The sequence below is a fragment of the Mirounga leonina genome, unplaced genomic scaffold (assembly GCF_011800145.1).
Source record: "Mirounga leonina isolate KUSES-001 unplaced genomic scaffold, KU_Mleo_1.0 Mir_166, whole genome shotgun sequence".
NCBI classification, from domain to species: Eukaryota; Metazoa; Chordata; class Mammalia; order Carnivora; family Phocidae; genus Mirounga; species Mirounga leonina.
Window position 1 is genome coordinate 37471175 of NW_023270418.1, and position 16972 is coordinate 37488146.

At 66.8% G+C, this 16972-nt stretch overlaps 1 protein-coding gene across 1 annotated transcript in view; it reads left to right on the forward strand.

Annotated features, from left to right (window-relative positions):
- The first annotated feature begins 3127 nt into the window (after positions 1–3127).
- MUC6 (mucin 6, oligomeric mucus/gel-forming) overlaps positions 3128–16972 on the forward strand; it is a 17394-nt gene continuing 3549 nt past the window's right edge. Inside the window, 29 exon segments of the mRNA XM_035013770.1 lie at positions 3128–3404; positions 6274–6336; positions 6765–7005; positions 7074–7200; positions 7321–7411; positions 7494–7603; positions 7753–7960; positions 8154–8276; positions 8587–8707; positions 8835–8973; positions 9078–9182; positions 9302–9374; positions 9463–9600; positions 9812–9973; positions 10061–10155; positions 10243–10375; positions 10461–10710; positions 10797–10849; positions 10943–11052; positions 11497–11648; positions 11794–11935; positions 12019–12129; positions 12520–12705; positions 12783–13022; positions 13105–13261; positions 13361–13501; positions 13662–13847; positions 14178–14210; positions 16138–16971. Coding sequence (XP_034869661.1) covers positions 3128–3404; positions 6274–6336; positions 6765–7005; positions 7074–7200; positions 7321–7411; positions 7494–7603; positions 7753–7960; positions 8154–8276; positions 8587–8707; positions 8835–8973; positions 9078–9182; positions 9302–9374; positions 9463–9600; positions 9812–9973; positions 10061–10155; positions 10243–10375; positions 10461–10710; positions 10797–10849; positions 10943–11052; positions 11497–11648; positions 11794–11935; positions 12019–12129; positions 12520–12705; positions 12783–13022; positions 13105–13261; positions 13361–13501; positions 13662–13847; positions 14178–14210; positions 16138–16971 — 4801 coding nt within the window.

Sequence of the window (16972 nt, forward strand, 5' to 3'; positions counted from 1 at the left end):
AGCCGCAGGAGGGACTGGGCCAGGCCCCCAGCCCCTCGGTCTTGCCCCTGAGGCCAGAGGCCCGGAAGGCCCGCTCTGCGCCCGGCAGTGGGATGCCGTGTGGGCCGCACGGGCCGGTGCAGGCAGCCCTCTCAGCCTCCCGACGGCTCCGACGGGTAATGGAGGCTTGCCAGGCTGGGCACCGTTGCCCCAAAGGCAAATGCCGTCTCCCTTACTGAAATCTTTCCCTGACGCACCCCGAAGCCACCGTTTTTAGTCCTTTGATCTGACAGGGATTAGTGGGGCCAAGCCTCAGGGGGTGAAGGCCTACTGCCCCTTCCCCAAGGAGGTCACGCCTGACAGGCGGGGCCCAGAGGGGTGGGCCGACCCGTGTGCACTCTGGTGCCTCTGTACACCGGAGTCCAGCAAACCCAGGGTCTTGGGGGCTTCCGGCCTGGGACGAGCCCAGTCAGGAACTTTCTGGAAGCACCTGCCAGCAGCAAAGGCCAACGTCCTCATGCAGGCTCTCAGTCCAAGGGAAGGTCAGGTCAAGACTGCCTAGGGGCCAGCACCCACCCTCCCAGCTGAGCCCTGAAGCTGGAGCGGTGGGCCGGCCCCGTTGCCTACACACTGGGGCAGGGGCGGGGGCGGGCCCTCCTGAGCTCCCTGCATCATGGCCAGCCCGGGCCCAGCCATGCAGACAGAGGGCGAGGGCAGGGGGTCTGAGCCGGGCTTGAGGCTGGACAATCACCCATTTGTCCGGCCCGCGGTTCTGCCTCCCAGGGCTAGCCAGCAGGAGGGGCCTTTATTGCCCACACGGCCGGGAACAATGGCGACACACACAGTCTTATCTCCCGCTGTTTGCTCAGCACACGCAAGGCTCCCGGGTCAGTGAAGAGAAACGCATTCTCCCTGGTTTGCTGCCAAACCTGCGTATGGAAAGGGACACGGGGCCCACCGCCCAGGAGCCCCCGCCGCACCAGGAAGGAGCCGGGCCCGGGCGCAGGCAACGCTGCGAGGCCGAGGGCCGTTGGCTGAGTGCACACGCGGCGTGAACAGCCCGGAGGTGACAGGCGCTGGAATGCTCAGCAACATTTTCCAGGAAACTCAGAGTCGCACATGTACACACGTGCTCAGGCTTCTCTACTCCAGGCTGCACGGGCAGCCCTGTTCCAGTCCCCGTGACCCAACCCCTGCTGGGGCCACGCCGGAGTGCCTCAAGCTGCTGGGGGTGACACTGAGAACCCCAACATGGGGACCCCTTGTCTGCCACGAGCCCTGGCCCCTTCCCCAGGAGTGCGCACACGACCACAGTTTGGCTCCATCCGTCCCTGTCCCCTGGTCTGTCCTGAGGCACTGGCGCCCTCCAGGCCCCAGGACACATGGACACGTGGAGGACAGGAGGGGTCGAGGCACTGCTGGGAGACAGGACAGCACCCGATGTGCAGGGTGCTGAGTGGAGAGGTGGAAAGAGGGGTGGTCTGCAGGGAGTCAAGGAGGAGGCCGTGCCAAGGCCCTGTGGTCAGGTGCCTGCTGGGAGGGCAGCAGGCAGCCTTGTGGCTGGGTGGGACACCACTGGCCGGCAAAACAGTTGGGGGCCCAGCAAGGGTATGGGCAGAGAACAAGGCCTGGGGCTCCCCCAGCCCTGGCCGCAGGGGACACCAGGGGCACAGCCTCACCCACCCACCTCAGGAGGTGGCTTTAGTCGGTGGGAGAGGACCCCAGGCAGCCCAAGGACATTTTTCCAGCAGGGTCCTGGGCCTCTCTCCTCACACTGCTTGTTCCAAGGCCTGACGCGTCACCTCCCAACTGCCCCCTGCCTGGGCGCCCTCACCCACCCAGCACCCTGGCCAGGACTGAGGTTCAAGGAGGGCCTACCTCTGGCCCCTGTGGGACCCCGGCCCCCACCCATTATTCAGAGCTTCACAAGCCCCCCAGTGAGAGCGTGAGCTCTCCGAGGTCAGGAGAACCCTGCAGCGGCCCCATGGCGGAGCCTGGACAGAGACCCCCAAGCTGGGTGCACAGACTCCTCGCTGCAGTGACCCCAGCTGGGGAGGTTCCAGCGCAGGGCACCCAGGAGAGTGTCTGGGAACCACCCCCTCCCCGTCCACCTCTGCTTCTGAGTGAAGGAGGGAACAGGAGTGCCTATCACGCCCGGGGACGTCCCCTCCACATGGCGAGGGCCAGCTGCCCGCTGCGTGCAGTTCTCCGTTAAAACAATGTGGTATTAAAACTGAAGTTTATTCAAGGAAAACACAGGGCATCTACTGGTTTCTGCAGCTGGGGGTCTAGGGCAGGAGGCGGTCTGTGAGGCAGATGCAGCCCCCCAGCCCCGGGGGGTCCTCAGGGGCAGGTGGGGTTCCTGCACCCCAAGTCTCTGTGGAGCCAGAACCTCAGGAAAGGGGGAGCCCCCGGACCAGGGCCCCAGGCTCCCGCACAGGCTCCCACTTAGGACCAGCCTGCCCTGGAGAGTCACCAGACCCACACCTGTTCCCCAAATGCTAGAGGATCCCACAGGATCCGAAACACTCACACCTGCTGACCCTACCTCCCTGACCCTGACCCTCCCCGATCGTGACCCTCCTCCTGACCTTACCTTGACCATGACCTCGACCTTTGCTCTCATCCCGGGCCTCAGCCTCATGACACTGGCATGTGTCCTGCCCCACTCCCTGCTTCCGGAGATGCTGCCCCCCAGGAGCCATGTCCTTCTCCCAGGGCTGGTGCGCATGGCTCCGCTTCTCCACCGGGGAGGTCGGCACCCTGAGGCTGGCACACAGCCCCCACAGAGACGCCCTCCCAGACGGGACCCCCGCGGCCACTCCACCTCTGCTCCTGCGCCTACAAGCAGTTCGGAGCCCTGGGCGTCAGAAAACAGGCCTGGGGGCCTTTCTGGGTACAGCATGACCACTCTGGGCTGCCCCTTCCCCCCTAGCACTTTGGGCTCCCCCCACAGGGGCGGAGGGGTGCCCGGGGTCTCCCCCACATGCCCAGGACAAACGCCTCTCGGCCCCAAGCTGTGGCTGATGGTGCCCATGCAGATCCTCCAGAACCGCCCCCAGGACGGCCCCAGCCATCTCAGCCCAGAGCACACGCAGGTCACGTCTGCAGAGGGTCTGTGCCGGTCCCTGCCCGGAGGCCAGTGATAATGGGGCTGCTGTCCACCAAGGAGCTTTCCAAAGGCCAAGTCCTGATCAAACAGCGCCCAAGATCCTGTTTGGCCACCACTGCGCCCAGTGGGTGCGGCCAGGGCAGGACCTGCAGCCCCTACATAAGGCATCCAGGGCTGGCCACTCTGGGGGCGGAGCCGACACAGTCCCGAGGCGCGAGGGGCCGGGTCCAGCGGCGACCTCTCTTCTCCACCGTCATGCTCGGGCCTCAGCTGCTGCTGCTTCTCTCCTGTGGGGGGGCCCTGCTCGGCGCTGGTGAGTGGGGGCCCACTGGCCACACCGTGGGGGCAGACAGAAGCCCTCCGAGGGTCCCTTTTTGCCTCATCAACTGGCCACCAGGACACCGATGGATGAGAGGCCCCTCCCCGCCCTGTAGCCGTCCCACACTGGCCAAGGCCAGGGTCTCTGTCAGGGAGCCGGCTCGGAGCCCAGCTCAGCCCGTGCACAGGCCACCACTCACCCCTGCCCCGGGCACAGTGGCCAGGGAAGAAGGATGCCGGGCTTCATGGGACAGGGGGTCCTCAGGGACACAGGGTCTCCTCAACAATAGTGGGTACAGTGGGACACGGGCACGCTGGGCAGGACACTGCTGGGGGCTCTCCCCACTGGGCCCTGGGTCCTGGGAGGGCTGTAGGGTGTAGGGAGCAGGGCAGGGGCCTCGTGGGCTCTGGGCCTCAATTTCCCCATCTATGACAGTGGAGGAAACATCTCCCACTCATGTGGCTACCATACGGATTAAACAAAGGGGGCCAAAGGGAACACATGCTAGGGCCCAGGACCACCACCATTTTGCAGAGACTCGGAAGGGACCACCCCACCCTAGAGCCCACCCAGTCTTGCCCACCAAGCCCATGGAGCAGGGGTCCCCTCTGTCCTCCCCTTACCCCCAGCCCCCGGTCCCTTCTGCTAACCACCCCAGGCACCATGATGCCACAGGCTGAGGGCAGCCCCTGCACCCAAGCCTGGGAAGGGGCTAGCCCCAAGGGGTCCCACGGTGGCCCAGAGAGAAACCCCTTCTCGCTGACGGCAGGCATCAAGCCCTCTGCATCTCCTCTATCTGCCGGAGAGCCCAGCAGGACGTGTCTCTTCTCTCTCCGTAATGCTTGGCCCACTGCCCGCTCCTCGGTGGCCCCACCCCCAGCCTTGACTCCCAAACCTGCTCCACAGCCTGGACCCAAGCACTAGGGGTGGGCTATGAACTCCTGAGCCTAGCGGGTCTCCCCTGGGCCCTCCCCACCCCTTCCCTCCCATGAAGCCTGTGGCTCTGAGCGCTCAGGACTTCTGCCCTGCTTGGGCCCGTCCCCTCTGAGACCTGGACCCAGAATCAGGACAAGAAGGGAGGCACCTAGAAGCCAGCCGGGGTGGGATACGGGTATGGCGAGGGGCTGCAGCTTTGCTGAGCCGTGGGAGTGCTGCAGAGGGGGAGGGACAGGGCCTGGCCACATTTCTGCCAGCGCCCTTTGAGCACCGATTTGGTAATGGTGCAGGAGGAAGAGGCGGGCTCTGGCCTCCTGAACCAGAGGCTCAAAAAGCACAAGGTCAGACGCAGGAGCCTTGGGGTGCCTGGAACTTGAGGCAGGTGAGGGGCAGAGGCCCCTGAGCCAGGCTGGGGTGGCACCAGACGGGAAGGGGCAGGCAGGGTGGCCAAGTGTGCAGAAGGAAGAGCATGTGCCCCGGAGGCTCTCTGTCCAGTCCAGGGGCTGAGAAAGGCTGGACCCGGGGGGGGACCAAGGCAAGCATCATTGCTTGTTCTGAGATTCCCAGTGGGAAGTACACACCATCCCTTGGCTGGCCCCTGAGCGCTGCCGGGGGGGCGGGGGGGGGGGCGGCGGGCAGGGCAGGGGGGGCGGGGCAGGGCGGGGGCCTGGCACTGTTCAGACAGCAGAGGACGGCCCCACCCGCCAGGGCTCCGTGAGGCTGGGTGACAAAGAAGAGTGGTGCAGTAGTCCCTGCAAGTGGGGACCAGGGAGTGACCCACCGGGGGCGGGCATTGGAGGCAACTGGAAGCGTCCTGGGGGCGGGTCGCGAGCTGAGGAGGGGCAGAGACAGGGACCCACATGGTAGGCACTGCGGAGGCAGGAGGCTCAGAACCAAGTGTCACTGGCCCACTGGAACAGGGGAGCAACACAGCCATCTGGGGACCCCTGGGCTGCCGGGCCACTGTCCCTGTTCCCTGGCATCACGCCGAGACCCATGAACACTGCTGAGCAGGGTGGGGGAGTGGGCAGGGTCAGGACCCCAAGAGCCACATGGGCTGCTGAACCAGGCGGGAGCCATGGCAGAATTGAGGGCTCCACAGGGTCTGGAGGATGGGAGCGCCGACCAGGGCAGGGGCCGGGAGGACTGTCTGGGAAGAAGGAAGCCGGAAAGCAACCACTTTCAGAGCCTGGTAGAGGAGAAGCCCACTGGGGAGCCTCAGACCTCACCCCTGGGAGCACAGGGGTGGGGTGCCGCCGGGACAGCTGCATGCCAACCCCAGCCCTGCGCTGTCAGGTGCCCGCACACCCTCCCCCAGGTCTCCCACCGCCTCCTGCTCAAAGCCCACCAGGCCCCTCCCAGCGCAGGGCCCCCCACCTACAATAAGCACCCCTGTGGTCCACATGAACCCCAGACCCACAGGAGCCCACCCAGGAGCCAGCACTGCCTGGATCCCGGCCTGTCAGGGTTGCCTGTTTGTCCTGCGGGGGCGGGGGGGGTCCCCTTTTCAAACCCCAGAGGAGCCTGGAGCATGTGGGGGATGAGCAGGTACCGAGTGACGGGAGCCTGGCAGGCAGACCAGTGGGTGCTGCAGGCCCGGGGACCCCTGCCCCCACTCCGCCCAGAGGACCGGCAGACGGCCGCACACCTCTCGCCCTCCCCCCCAGGGGCCGCTCCAACCATCCAGCATTGGCGACGGGCATCCCCTCACCCTCAGGCCCTGGCGTCCTGCCATTCCACATGCGCAGGGATCCCATGCAGACGTGACCGGCTAGTGCCCGAATGAGCAGCTGAACCGGGCTAGTCAGAGGGCCGTGAAGAGCCAGGCCCAGGCCTGACGGCCGGCGCCTCGCTCCAGGCCGACACACTGCCCACCGAGGGGGAAGGCGGGCGGCGCCATCACTGACCACAGTCCCCGTCCACACAGGTCTAAATGAAACCTCCTCTGTGCACCCAGGCCTCCGGAGGCTGCAGGACTCCCCACCCACAGGTGAGGGCCACAGGCAGCCTCCCGTCCTCCAGAGTCACCCAGAGCCCCTGCGCCACGGCCCTACCACAGAGTGGCCGTGGCCCGGGGTTTCCATGAGGGGGATCCAGCCCCGGGAAGACTTAGCCAGCCCCTCGCCCGGACGGGAAACAAGCCCGGGCTGCCAAGAGGGCTGGGGGCCCCGTGCAGGTCCTACAGACCCCAGCCGAGACAGGGGCTTGGGATGGGAGGCAGACCCAGCCCACAGCGGGGCTGGCACTGGGGGGGGTGGGGGGCAGGGGCTCTTTCCTGCCCAACCCGGAAGCACCTGGAACCTGGGAGGCCAGCATGGGCTCCCCGGGGGCCCAGCTCATGGGGTCAGGACCCCCCAGGCCTGCCCCACCGACCAGGGCGGGCACAGGGTTCCAAGACTCTGCCCACTGCCTCCACAGCTCCAGACAAGGGTCAGTGCTCCACATGGGGGGCCGGCCACTTCTCCACTTTCGACGGCCATGTGTATGACTTCCCGGGAACCTGCAACTACGTCTTTGCGGCCATCTGCAAGGACGCACCGTCCACCTTCAGTGTCCAGCTACGGCGCGGGCCCAGCGGGAACATCTCCCGGCTCATTGTGGAGCTGGGGGCCTCTGTGGTCACCGTGCAGAAGGCAGTCATCTCCGTGAAGGATGTGGGGTAGGCCACGTGGCTGGGGTGGGAGGCTGGGGAGCCGGGGGGCGGCCCCTGACCACTCTGTCCCGCAGGGTCGTCAGCCTGCCCTACTCCAGCAACGGGCTCCAGATCACACCCTTTGGCCAGAGTGTGCAGCTGGTGGCCAAGCAGCTAGAGCTGGAGCTGGTGGTCACGTGGGGCCCGGGCAGTCACCTGCTGGTGAGGACGCTGGCGGCGGCGGCGGGCTGGGTGGTCCGAATCCAGCAGCCTGCCTGGGCTTTGTTGGTGGGCGAGGGTCCTGGGGCGCCCTGACGGCAGTGCCCACCTGCCCACCCACAGGTGCTCGTGGAGAAACGGCACATGGGCAAGCTGTGTGGTCTCTGTGGGGACTTCAATGGCAAGCAGACCGACGAGTTCCTGAGCGAGGAAGGTAGGAGGGGGCTGGGGCCCAGAGTCCCTGCAGCCCGGCCCCCACGGTGCTGACCCGACCCCCCCCCACCCCCCCCCCCCAGGCAAACTGCTGGAGCCGCACATGTACGCTGCCCTCCAGACGCTGGATGACCCCAGGGAGATCTGCACATACACGCCCGTCACCAGCCCCCAGGTCCCACAGGCAGAGCACGTACGTGGGGCCTTGGGAGCCCTTCAGCCACGGCGGGGGCTGGCCCCCGAGGTCCGACAGGGTCTCCGAGGCCAACAACGCCCCCAGGCTTCCGAGGCCGGTGTGGGGGGTGGCCCTGACCCCCGTGACCCGCGTGGTCCTCTGCCCAGGCCCAGACTTGCACCGAGCTGCTGACCCGGGTGGCCCCCGAGTGCAACGTGCCCAGAGAGCCATTCATGCTGAGCTGCCAGGCGGACATGGCCGAGTGTGTCCTGCCAGGCCAGTGGAACTGCAGCTGTGCCACGCTGTCCGAGTACTCGCGCCGGTGCCGTGTGGCTGGCCAGGCTGTCAGGAGCTGGCGCGGCCCTGGCCTCTGCTGTGAGTGCTGGGAAGGGCGGCAGGGAGGGCCAGGGCCCCAGGCACCGACCCCCAGGCTCCGACCCCGCCTCGTCTGTGAGCTGGAAGGGGACTGGGCGAAGGAGGGCGGGGCTGCGTCCTTGGCGGGGGCAGGGCAGGTGGCGGGGGCGCTGGAGCACCCCGGCCCCGTCACAGAGGCTGCATGTGCCTGCAGCTGTGGGCCCATGCCCGGCCAACCAGGTGTACCAGGAATGCGGCGAGCCCTGCATCAAGACCTGCTCCAACCCACAGCACACCTGCTCCAGCTTCTGCACCTTCGGCTGCTTCTGTCCCGAAGGTGAGGGCAACCGCTCCCCCCGGGGCCCCTCGAAACTCACCGGAGACCGAGGCTAGGCCACTACCTGACCCCAGCACAACAGAGCCAGGCCTGTCCCGCCCCAGGGAAGGGAAGGGCTTGCCCCCACCCCACGGGCCCTGCGGCGGGGCAGTGGGATGGTGTGGCTGCGGGTCCAAGAGATCGCTAGGAAGACGTGGGATCTGATCCAACCAGGAGCAGCACGTGGGTCTGAGCACACGGGCACAAAGGGCTGCCAGTGCGGGGGTGGTGGGGCATCTAGCCACAGGTCCAGGAAACCCGTCTCCCGCAGGGATGGTTCTTGATGATGTCTCCAAAAACCACACCTGCGTGCCCATCACCCAGTGCCCCTGTATGCTCAACGGGGTGGTCTACGCCCCCGGGGAGGTCGTGACAGCTGCCTGCCAGACCTGGTAAGTGCAGGGCAGCTTGCAAGGGCAGGTGGGCAGGATGGGGATGAGGGGGGACACAGGGGTCCTGGGGCAGCCCCAGTCTGGAGCGTCTGGGGGTGCCATCTGGGTGAGCCCTCCCCGCCTGCAGCCACTGCACCACGGGCCGCTGGACGTGCACAGAGCAGCCCTGCCCCCGGCACTGCTCCCTACAAGGCAGCTCCTTCGTCACCACGTTCGACGCCCGGCCCTACCGCTTCCATGGCACCTGCACCTACACCCTCCTCCAGGTAGGACACGCCACTACCGGGGGGCCCGCCCCAAGGGGTGACCGCAGGGGGGGGTCACAAGGACAACCCGCGGCCACCTGGGCTAAGCCTCACCCCCCTCCCAGAGCCCACAGCTCCCCGACGGGGGCTCCCTCGTGGCCTCGTACGACAAGTCTGGGTACTCTCCCTCGGAGACGGCCCTAGCTGCCGTCATCTACATGTCCAGAGAGGTAAGACCACCCCGCCACGCGGATGCTGCACCCACCCCGCTGTGTCCCGCCGGGCCTGCAGGAGGGGAGGCCTCCCCCTGTTCCTGGCACCCCTGTGACTCGGGCCACCCTCCCTCTAGGACAAAATCGTGATTTCTCGGGACGAGGTCCTCACCAACAACGGGAACACCAAGTGGCTACCGTACAAGACTCGTATGTCCTCAGCCCCTGCCCGGCACCTAGGTCCTCACTGGGCCAGAGTCCCCAAGCAGGCTGCCTCCTGAGCCCCCTCTCCCCCCAGGCAACATCACAGTCTTCAGGCAGACGTCCACCCACCTCCAGATGACCACCACCTTCGGCCTGGAGCTCGTGATCCAGCTAGAGCCCGTGTTCCAGGTGTATGTCACTGTCGGGCCCCAGTTCAGAGGCCAGACCAGAGGTGAGCCCCTCCCTGTCCCTGCCCAGTGTGGCCACAGCAGAGAAAAGGCCCAAGAGAGCCCTGCACGTCCAGCACTCACGACCCCAGGCTGGCCCTCCTGGGGCTGGTGACAGCCTCGTGCCCCAGGCATGGTGACGGGAGGAGAGGGGCTTCAGAGCGCAGGGTAGGGCAGGAGCACAGGCTGGCCCCCCTCACGGCCCGGCTGGTACAGGGCTCTGTGGCACCTTCAATGGGGACACGACGGATGACTTCATGGCCAGCACGGGCATCGTGGAGGGCACCGCCTCGCTCTTCGTGGACTCCTGGCGGACGGGGAACTGCCCGGCCTCATTGGAGCGCGAGACAGACCCCTGCTCCATGAGCCAGCTCAACAGTGAGTGCCGGGCCCTGGGAGGTCTGTGGGTGGGCACGAGGCCCAGGCCGGGTGAGCGAGAGACCCATGCCTCCCCCGTCCCCCCAGAGGTGTGTGCAGAGACCCACTGCTCAGTGCTGGTGAGGGACGGCACAGTGTTCGAGAGGTGCCACGCCACGGTGAACCCCAGGCCCTTCTACAAGGTGGGCAGGGCCAGCAGGGACCCCAGGGGGCGGGCCCTGGGGGCCGGGGGGCACGGACGCCCAGCGAACAAGCCGTGTCCACCGCAGAGGTGCGTGTACCAGGCCTGCAACTATGAGGAGACCCTCCCACACGTGTGCGCCGCCCTGAGTGACTACGCCCGCACGTGTGCTGCCCACGGCATCCCGCTGAGGGGCTGGAGGAGCAGCGTGGACAACTGCAGTGCGTGCCGGCGGGCGCAAGCGGGGGGGGGGGGGGGGCAGAGGCACGCAGCATCCCCTGAGGGCCTGACCCAGTCCCCCCGCAGCCACCCCCTGCATGGGCAACCAGACGTTCGGCTATGACATCCGGGCCTGCGGCCGCACGTGCCTGTCGCTGTCTGACCGCGCCGCCGAGTGCCATCCGAGTGCCGTGCCCGTGGACGGCTGCAACTGCCCCGAGGGCACCTACCTCAACCACAAGGCCCAGTGCGTGCGCAAGGCCCAGTGCCCCTGCCTCCTGGACAGCAGCAAGTACCTCCTGGCTGACCAGTCCGCCATGGTCCACGGCGTCATCTGGTGAGCACGGGGCTCCCGGGGCCGGCCCGCCCGGCCGGCAGCCCCCAGCCCGGACCCAGGGCGCTCACACAGCCTACCTCTTGCAGCCAGTGCGTCCACGGCAGGCTGCGCTGCCCGGGGCGCCCACAGATGCTCCTGGGTACGTAGTTGCACTGAGGCCGGCGGGCTGGGCTGCCCGGTGTGGCGGACCCTCCGAGCCCACCTCACCCCAGCTCTGCCCCCTTCCCTGCAGCAAACTGCTCGGCCCCCAAGACCTTCCAGGCCTGTGGCGAGTCCTCGGAGAACACATTTGGGGCGGCCTGTGCCCCCACATGTCAAATGCTGGCCACCGGCACCCCCTGCGTAAGGCTTGGAGGGGCAAGGGCACTCCGCAGAGGGCACTCGCCACCAGACAGCCACGCCCAGGGCCTCTCCCTGGACCGTGAGAGGGTTTTCACAAACCCCCCGGAGGGTAGGGCCACGCTGTCCATCTGTCCCTGTCACCTGTGATGAGGGTGGCCGGTGCCCAAAGGGGGCCGAGAGGCTCAGCAGTGGCTCTGGCGGCTGGAAGGTGGGGGTGCCTGTGGGGGGGGCTCCCCGAGGACTGTGGGCCTGGGGGGGGGGGCACAAGCTCAGGAGTGACACAGAAGCACCAGAACCTGCCTGGTGGCTTCGCTGAGGGGCCTGGAGCAGGGGCGGACACCGGGAACATACAGGGAGGAGTATCGGGTGTCTCCGAAGGGCCCGGGGCGATGGCAGCAGTAGGCGAAGCCACCCTCCCAGGGGCCACTGACCCTCTCCCTGCAGGTACCCACCAAGTGCGAGCCTGGCTGTGTCTGTGCCAAGGGGCTCTACGAGAACGCCCCCGGGCAGTGCGTACCCCCCGAGGAATGTCCGTGCGAGTTTGCGGGGGTCTCCTACCCCCGGGGCGCCCAGCTCCACACCGACTGTAAGACATGGTGAGCCACAGCCTGAGCCCGGAGCCCCGGCGGCCCACGGCTGTCCCTGGGGTGCCCCAGCAACCCCACCAAGGTCAGGGTCCAGTGGGAATGCACGTGTGGCGCGGTCCCCCTGAAGCCCCACGATGGCCCACCTCCCCCCCAGCACCTGCTCCAGGGGGAAATGGGTCTGCTGGCAGAGCACCCGCTGCTCATCCACCTGCACCCTCTACGGGGAGGGCCACGTGGTCACCTTCGACGGTCAGCGCTTCATGTTCGACGGCAGCTGTGGGTACATCCTGACCACGGTAAGGCCCCACCCTGGGCCGTGGGGCGTGGGGACCCCAGGGGCCAGCAGGCGGGCTCCTCCTCAGCGCCCGCATCCCCACAGGACGGCTGCGGGGCCAACAACTCGCAGCCCACCTTCAAGGTCCTGACGGAGAACGTTGTGTGTGGCAAGTCAGGCGTCACCTGCTCCCGGGCCATCAAGATCTTCCTGGGGGTGAGTGGGTCGGGTAGGGTCTCCCCACACCTCAGCCCCCGGACCCCCACGTCCTGGCCTCCTGGTGCCCCCAGGCCCCCCGTCTGCATGGCGGGCAGCAGTGTCTCCTGGGGCTGGACAGCCGTGCGAAGGGAAGGGCTTCTCCCAGAAACCTGACCCTCGGCCCTTGGTGCAGTTTCCACCATGTTCTGGAACGTTCTGCCAAGGGCAGTTTCTAGAGGGCAGGCCCCCAGCGGAGAACAGCCCTGGGCAGGCACAGGCCCACACGCTCCCTTAACAGATGGGGTCCGCCCTGCCTCAGACAACTTGGGCAGGGCACGCAGAGCCCACCGACGTCCAGCGGCTGCCAGGACGAGGGACAGGCAGCCGCGTGACAGCCCCGCCCCACAGGGCCTGTCCGTCGTGCTGGCGGACAGGAACTACACGGTCCGCGGGGAGGACCCCCATGTGCGCCTGCGGGTCAACACCGGGTCCCTGAACCTGGTGCTGGACGTCGCCATCGGCAACAGGTACAACATGACCCTCGTCTGGAACAAGCGCATGACTGTCTTCATCAGGATTACGCGTACCACCCAGGTACCGGGGCCGCCCCAAGGCCCAGGGCCATCCGCGGGGCAGGGGCAGCGCCCGGCCTGACGCCAGCCCCCCCACAGGATGCGCTGTGCGGCTTGTGTGGTAACTACAACGGGAACATGAAGGACGACTTTGAGACACGCAGCAACTACGTGGCATCCAGTGAGCTGGAATTCGTGAACTCGTGGAAGGACAGCCCGCTGTGCGGGGACACCAGCCTCGCGCTGGACCCCTGCAGCCTCAACACGTTCCGCCGCAGCTGGGCAGAGCGCAAGTGCAGCATCATCAACAGCCCCACCTTCGCCGCCTGCCACAGCCAGGTGGGCCCGCCCTCGGGGCCCGCGACCCGGCTCCCAGCGCAGCGCGGGCCGCGGGGCAGGCACTGAGGGCCCCTTCCCGCAGGTGTACCGCCTGCCCTACTACGAGGCCTGTGTGCAAGACGCGTGTGGCTGTGACACACGCGGGGACTGCGAGTGCCTCTGTGACGCGGTGGCCGCCTACGCCAAGGCCTGCCTGGACAAGGGCGTGTGCGTGGACTGGAGGACGCCGGACTTCTGCCGTGAGTGCCCGCCCAGGCCCACTCTCCGGGGCGGGCACGGGTGCGGGCTTGGGCCCCCGGCCCGCACGCCGAGGGCCTGACACGAGCCCCTTCTACCAGCCGTCTACTGTGACTTCTACAACACCCACGCGCAGGGGGACGGCGCATACCGGTACGGCCAGGAGGCCAACTGCACGTGGCACTACCAGCCGTGCCTCTGCCCCGAGCACCCACAGAGCCTCCCAGACACCAACACCGAAGGTACGGCCGAGAGAGCGCGGCCTGCAGGAGGGCGGGTCGGAGTCTGGGGGTGTGCCGGAGGGGGCCCTGCATCCAGGCTTCGGGCAGAGGCAGGGGACTGGGCGTGGACAGGCAGGGGAGAGGGGCCTCCCCGTCACCCTCTGTGCCACCCCCTCTCCAGGCTGCTACAACTGCTCCCAGCACGAGTACTTCGACCACAACACGGGGAGCTGCGTTCCTTGCGGTAAGCCCCGCACGCCGCCCAGGCCCCACGCCCCACACCCACCAGCCTCTGGCTGGAGCGGCCAGCCCCCACACAGACCTGAGGCCAGCCTCCCGGCAGACGCCCCACAGGACATGCCCTCGGGTGTGGAGACTCCCAGGGACCCAGGCAACCGGGGCCGGGGCAGCAGAAACAGGAAAGGCACCAGCCTCCCCTCTCTTCCCCTTCCCAATCATCAGCGGCCCCAGGGCAGACCCGACCCTGCCATCCCGCTGGGGTGTGTGGGCACAGAGCAGCAAGCCGCTGGGGATTCAGCACCAGCTCGCCTGGATCGCTGACTACGGTGGGATGGGACAGGGCAAGAGATGGGCACGGGGACCAGGAGCAGGCGCCCAGGCCCCTCTGTGGCGGCTCCGCCCCCCTGGGTCCTCAGCTGGGCGGGGGCAGCGCTCCTGACTGCCCCTCTCCTTGCAGTGTCGCCGCCCACCACGCCAAGGCCCACCACAGGTGACTACACACACTAGGTGCCAAGGTGAAGCAGGCCCACCGCCAGCTCTAGCCTGGCTCGGCAGGATGGCCCCTGGCCAGCCCAGGCTGTGTCTGCCGGGCACCTGGGTGCCCAGGGCCCTGGCCACCGACACTGCCGTCCCTGTGTCCCCAGCACCGGGTGTGGGCTGGGGCGGACACCGAGCCTGGGCTGCCCCTGGGGCCACTCTGCACGGAGGGAGCAGCAGGTACCAACCCCAGGAAGTCAGGGGGGAGGGGGCACACAGAGCCTGCCCCCAGCAGGCCCACCGCAACCGCCGCCCCGGGCAGCCCTGGACAACAGCAGGGCTGACAGGGAGCTCAGGGTGACGGACCGGGGCCCACACTGCCCCCGAGAGAACGTTCCACTGAGCTCCTTCGCAGACACAGAGTCCCCTGTGCTTGGGACTGGAGCTCGGTTTCCATGAAAGGCTTTTTCTGAGGATAACCTGTCACAGAATGTGACCATTCTTTGCTGCCTGATACTCCTGATAGAAAACACATAGGACGGGCCACCTCGAGGATCCCTGGGAGCCCGCCCCCCCCCCCCACGCAGCAGAACCCCTTCCAGCTTCCCGGAAACCACGGGGGAATGAGACATTCACCCTGTTAGCAAGGGTGGGTGGACAGGGAGGCGGTGGCCCAGCAAGCATGGGGTCCCTGAAAACACCACTGTGGCCACTCAAGACAGGGCCAGCCAGGGAGGCCAGGGGGTCGGCTGGGGGAAGGCACACGCCTCCCACGGGGTACAGCGGGGGCAGCGAGCTCAGATTCAGCGGGAAAGCGCGGAGGGCTCTGGAGGAATGTTCTGAGCACTGCTCCCTGCAGACTCACCGCGAACCCTCTCTGCCATCGCCACACGGGCCACTTCGGCACCAGCCCCAACGGCCACTCTCAAGTCCACGGCCACAGGACCCACAGCGACACAGGCCACAACGAACTCCACAGCATCCACACGCAGCTCAGCAGCACAATCCACAGCTCAGTCCACAGAGCACAGCACAGCATTACCACAGACCCCAGGAACTTCAGAAACGTATACAGGACCCCCACCAAGTAAGCACAGCCCACATGACTGTCCCCAAAAAGGGGCAGAAGCACATATGCCTGGAACGCACCAAAGCTGTATGGGTCCATGTGGGGCTCCACGGGCCAAGCTGGTCCAAAAGGCAGGGGGCACCCCCAAAACCCAACCCCAAGCACACCGCACTAACCACACTCCATTCCACTTCTCCATGGCCATAGCAGGAGAGCACCCACCCACCACAAGCACCCCCGCCCCAAGTGACCACAGACCCAAGGACACGGCAACGCTCACAAGTACACCTACAGCACAGTCCCCACGCCCTCGGAGCAGGCAACACGGCCCCCTTCTTCCCAGAGCAATCAGAAGAAACACACCTGAAGGCCAAAGGCAGGACCCACCAAACACAGAGCAAACACCTGACACTGGGGAGGGGAAAGGAGCCACAAAGAATCACAGGAAACTCCCCCGTAATCACTTCACGAGGCTAAGCTACAAAGGGGTAACAAGCACAGGGAAAGACAGCGGGGGGCAAAACAGACTACAGGGACAGGACACTCAGAAAACACTGGGACGTCCCCAGCAGGGACACTAAGAGGCCAGGGACGGGCAGGACACAGCACAGACGGAGCAGACAGGACGGGTTGTCCAGTGAGGATAATCACAAGCAAAAACATTGATTGGCACACACTGTTTCCACAGCGCCCACCACTCACCAAAGGACCCGCAACACTGATGTGACCGCAGAGAATAAGCACACAGAACACGCTACACTCCCGGACACCAACATCAGCTACAAGACCGAGCCAACGACGACCACACGAGAGGCACCGACATCAAGCAACTCCCAAGGGCAACTACCCTCTCACTCCACGCCCACGGCAGCTGTCTCCACCACCGCCCACAGGACAGGTCCCCCCACGGGGACCTCCTTCCGCACGACCACCGCCTTTCCCATTCCATCGCGCCCCGAGTCCACCGTCTCCATGCACGTTGCCCCCTCTACCACGTCCTCCGTGACTCCCACTACCCACCGAGTCATCACCCCATCACAACCAGAGACCCCTTCTTCCCCCTCCACTGCCAGACAAACGGGCCCCTCCTCGCCTTCTCCACACGGCCCCACCACAGGGACACAGCCCACGCACACGACCCCGCCACTCACTCGGACCACGCACACCCCTAGCTCGCTCAGCACAGCCAAAACCTCCACCTCCAGACAGTCTTACACTTCTGAACCCATCCATCATGAAACCTCAAGCGCCCCCACACCCTCCGTCTCCCACGAGCCACCTGCTACGGGGACCCTGACCTCCGTGACGCACACCGCCACGGCCACGGCCACCAGCAGCGAGCGACACACGCCGCTCCCCTCTCACTCCACGTCCACGCCAGCTGTCTCCAGCACGGCCCACATGACAGGTCCCCCCACGGGGACCTCCTTCCGCACGACCACCGCCTTGCCCAACCCATCGCGCCCCGAGTCCACCGTCTCCATGCACATTGCCCCCTCTACCACGTCCTCCGTGACTCCCACTACCCACCGAGTCATCACCCCATCACAACCAGAGACCCCTTCTTCCCCCTCCACTGCCAGACAAACGGGCCCCTCCTCGCCTTCTCCACACGGCCCCACCACAGGGACACAGCCCACGCACACGACCCCGCCACTCACTCGGACCACGCACACCCCTAGCTCGCTCAGCACAGCCAAAACCTC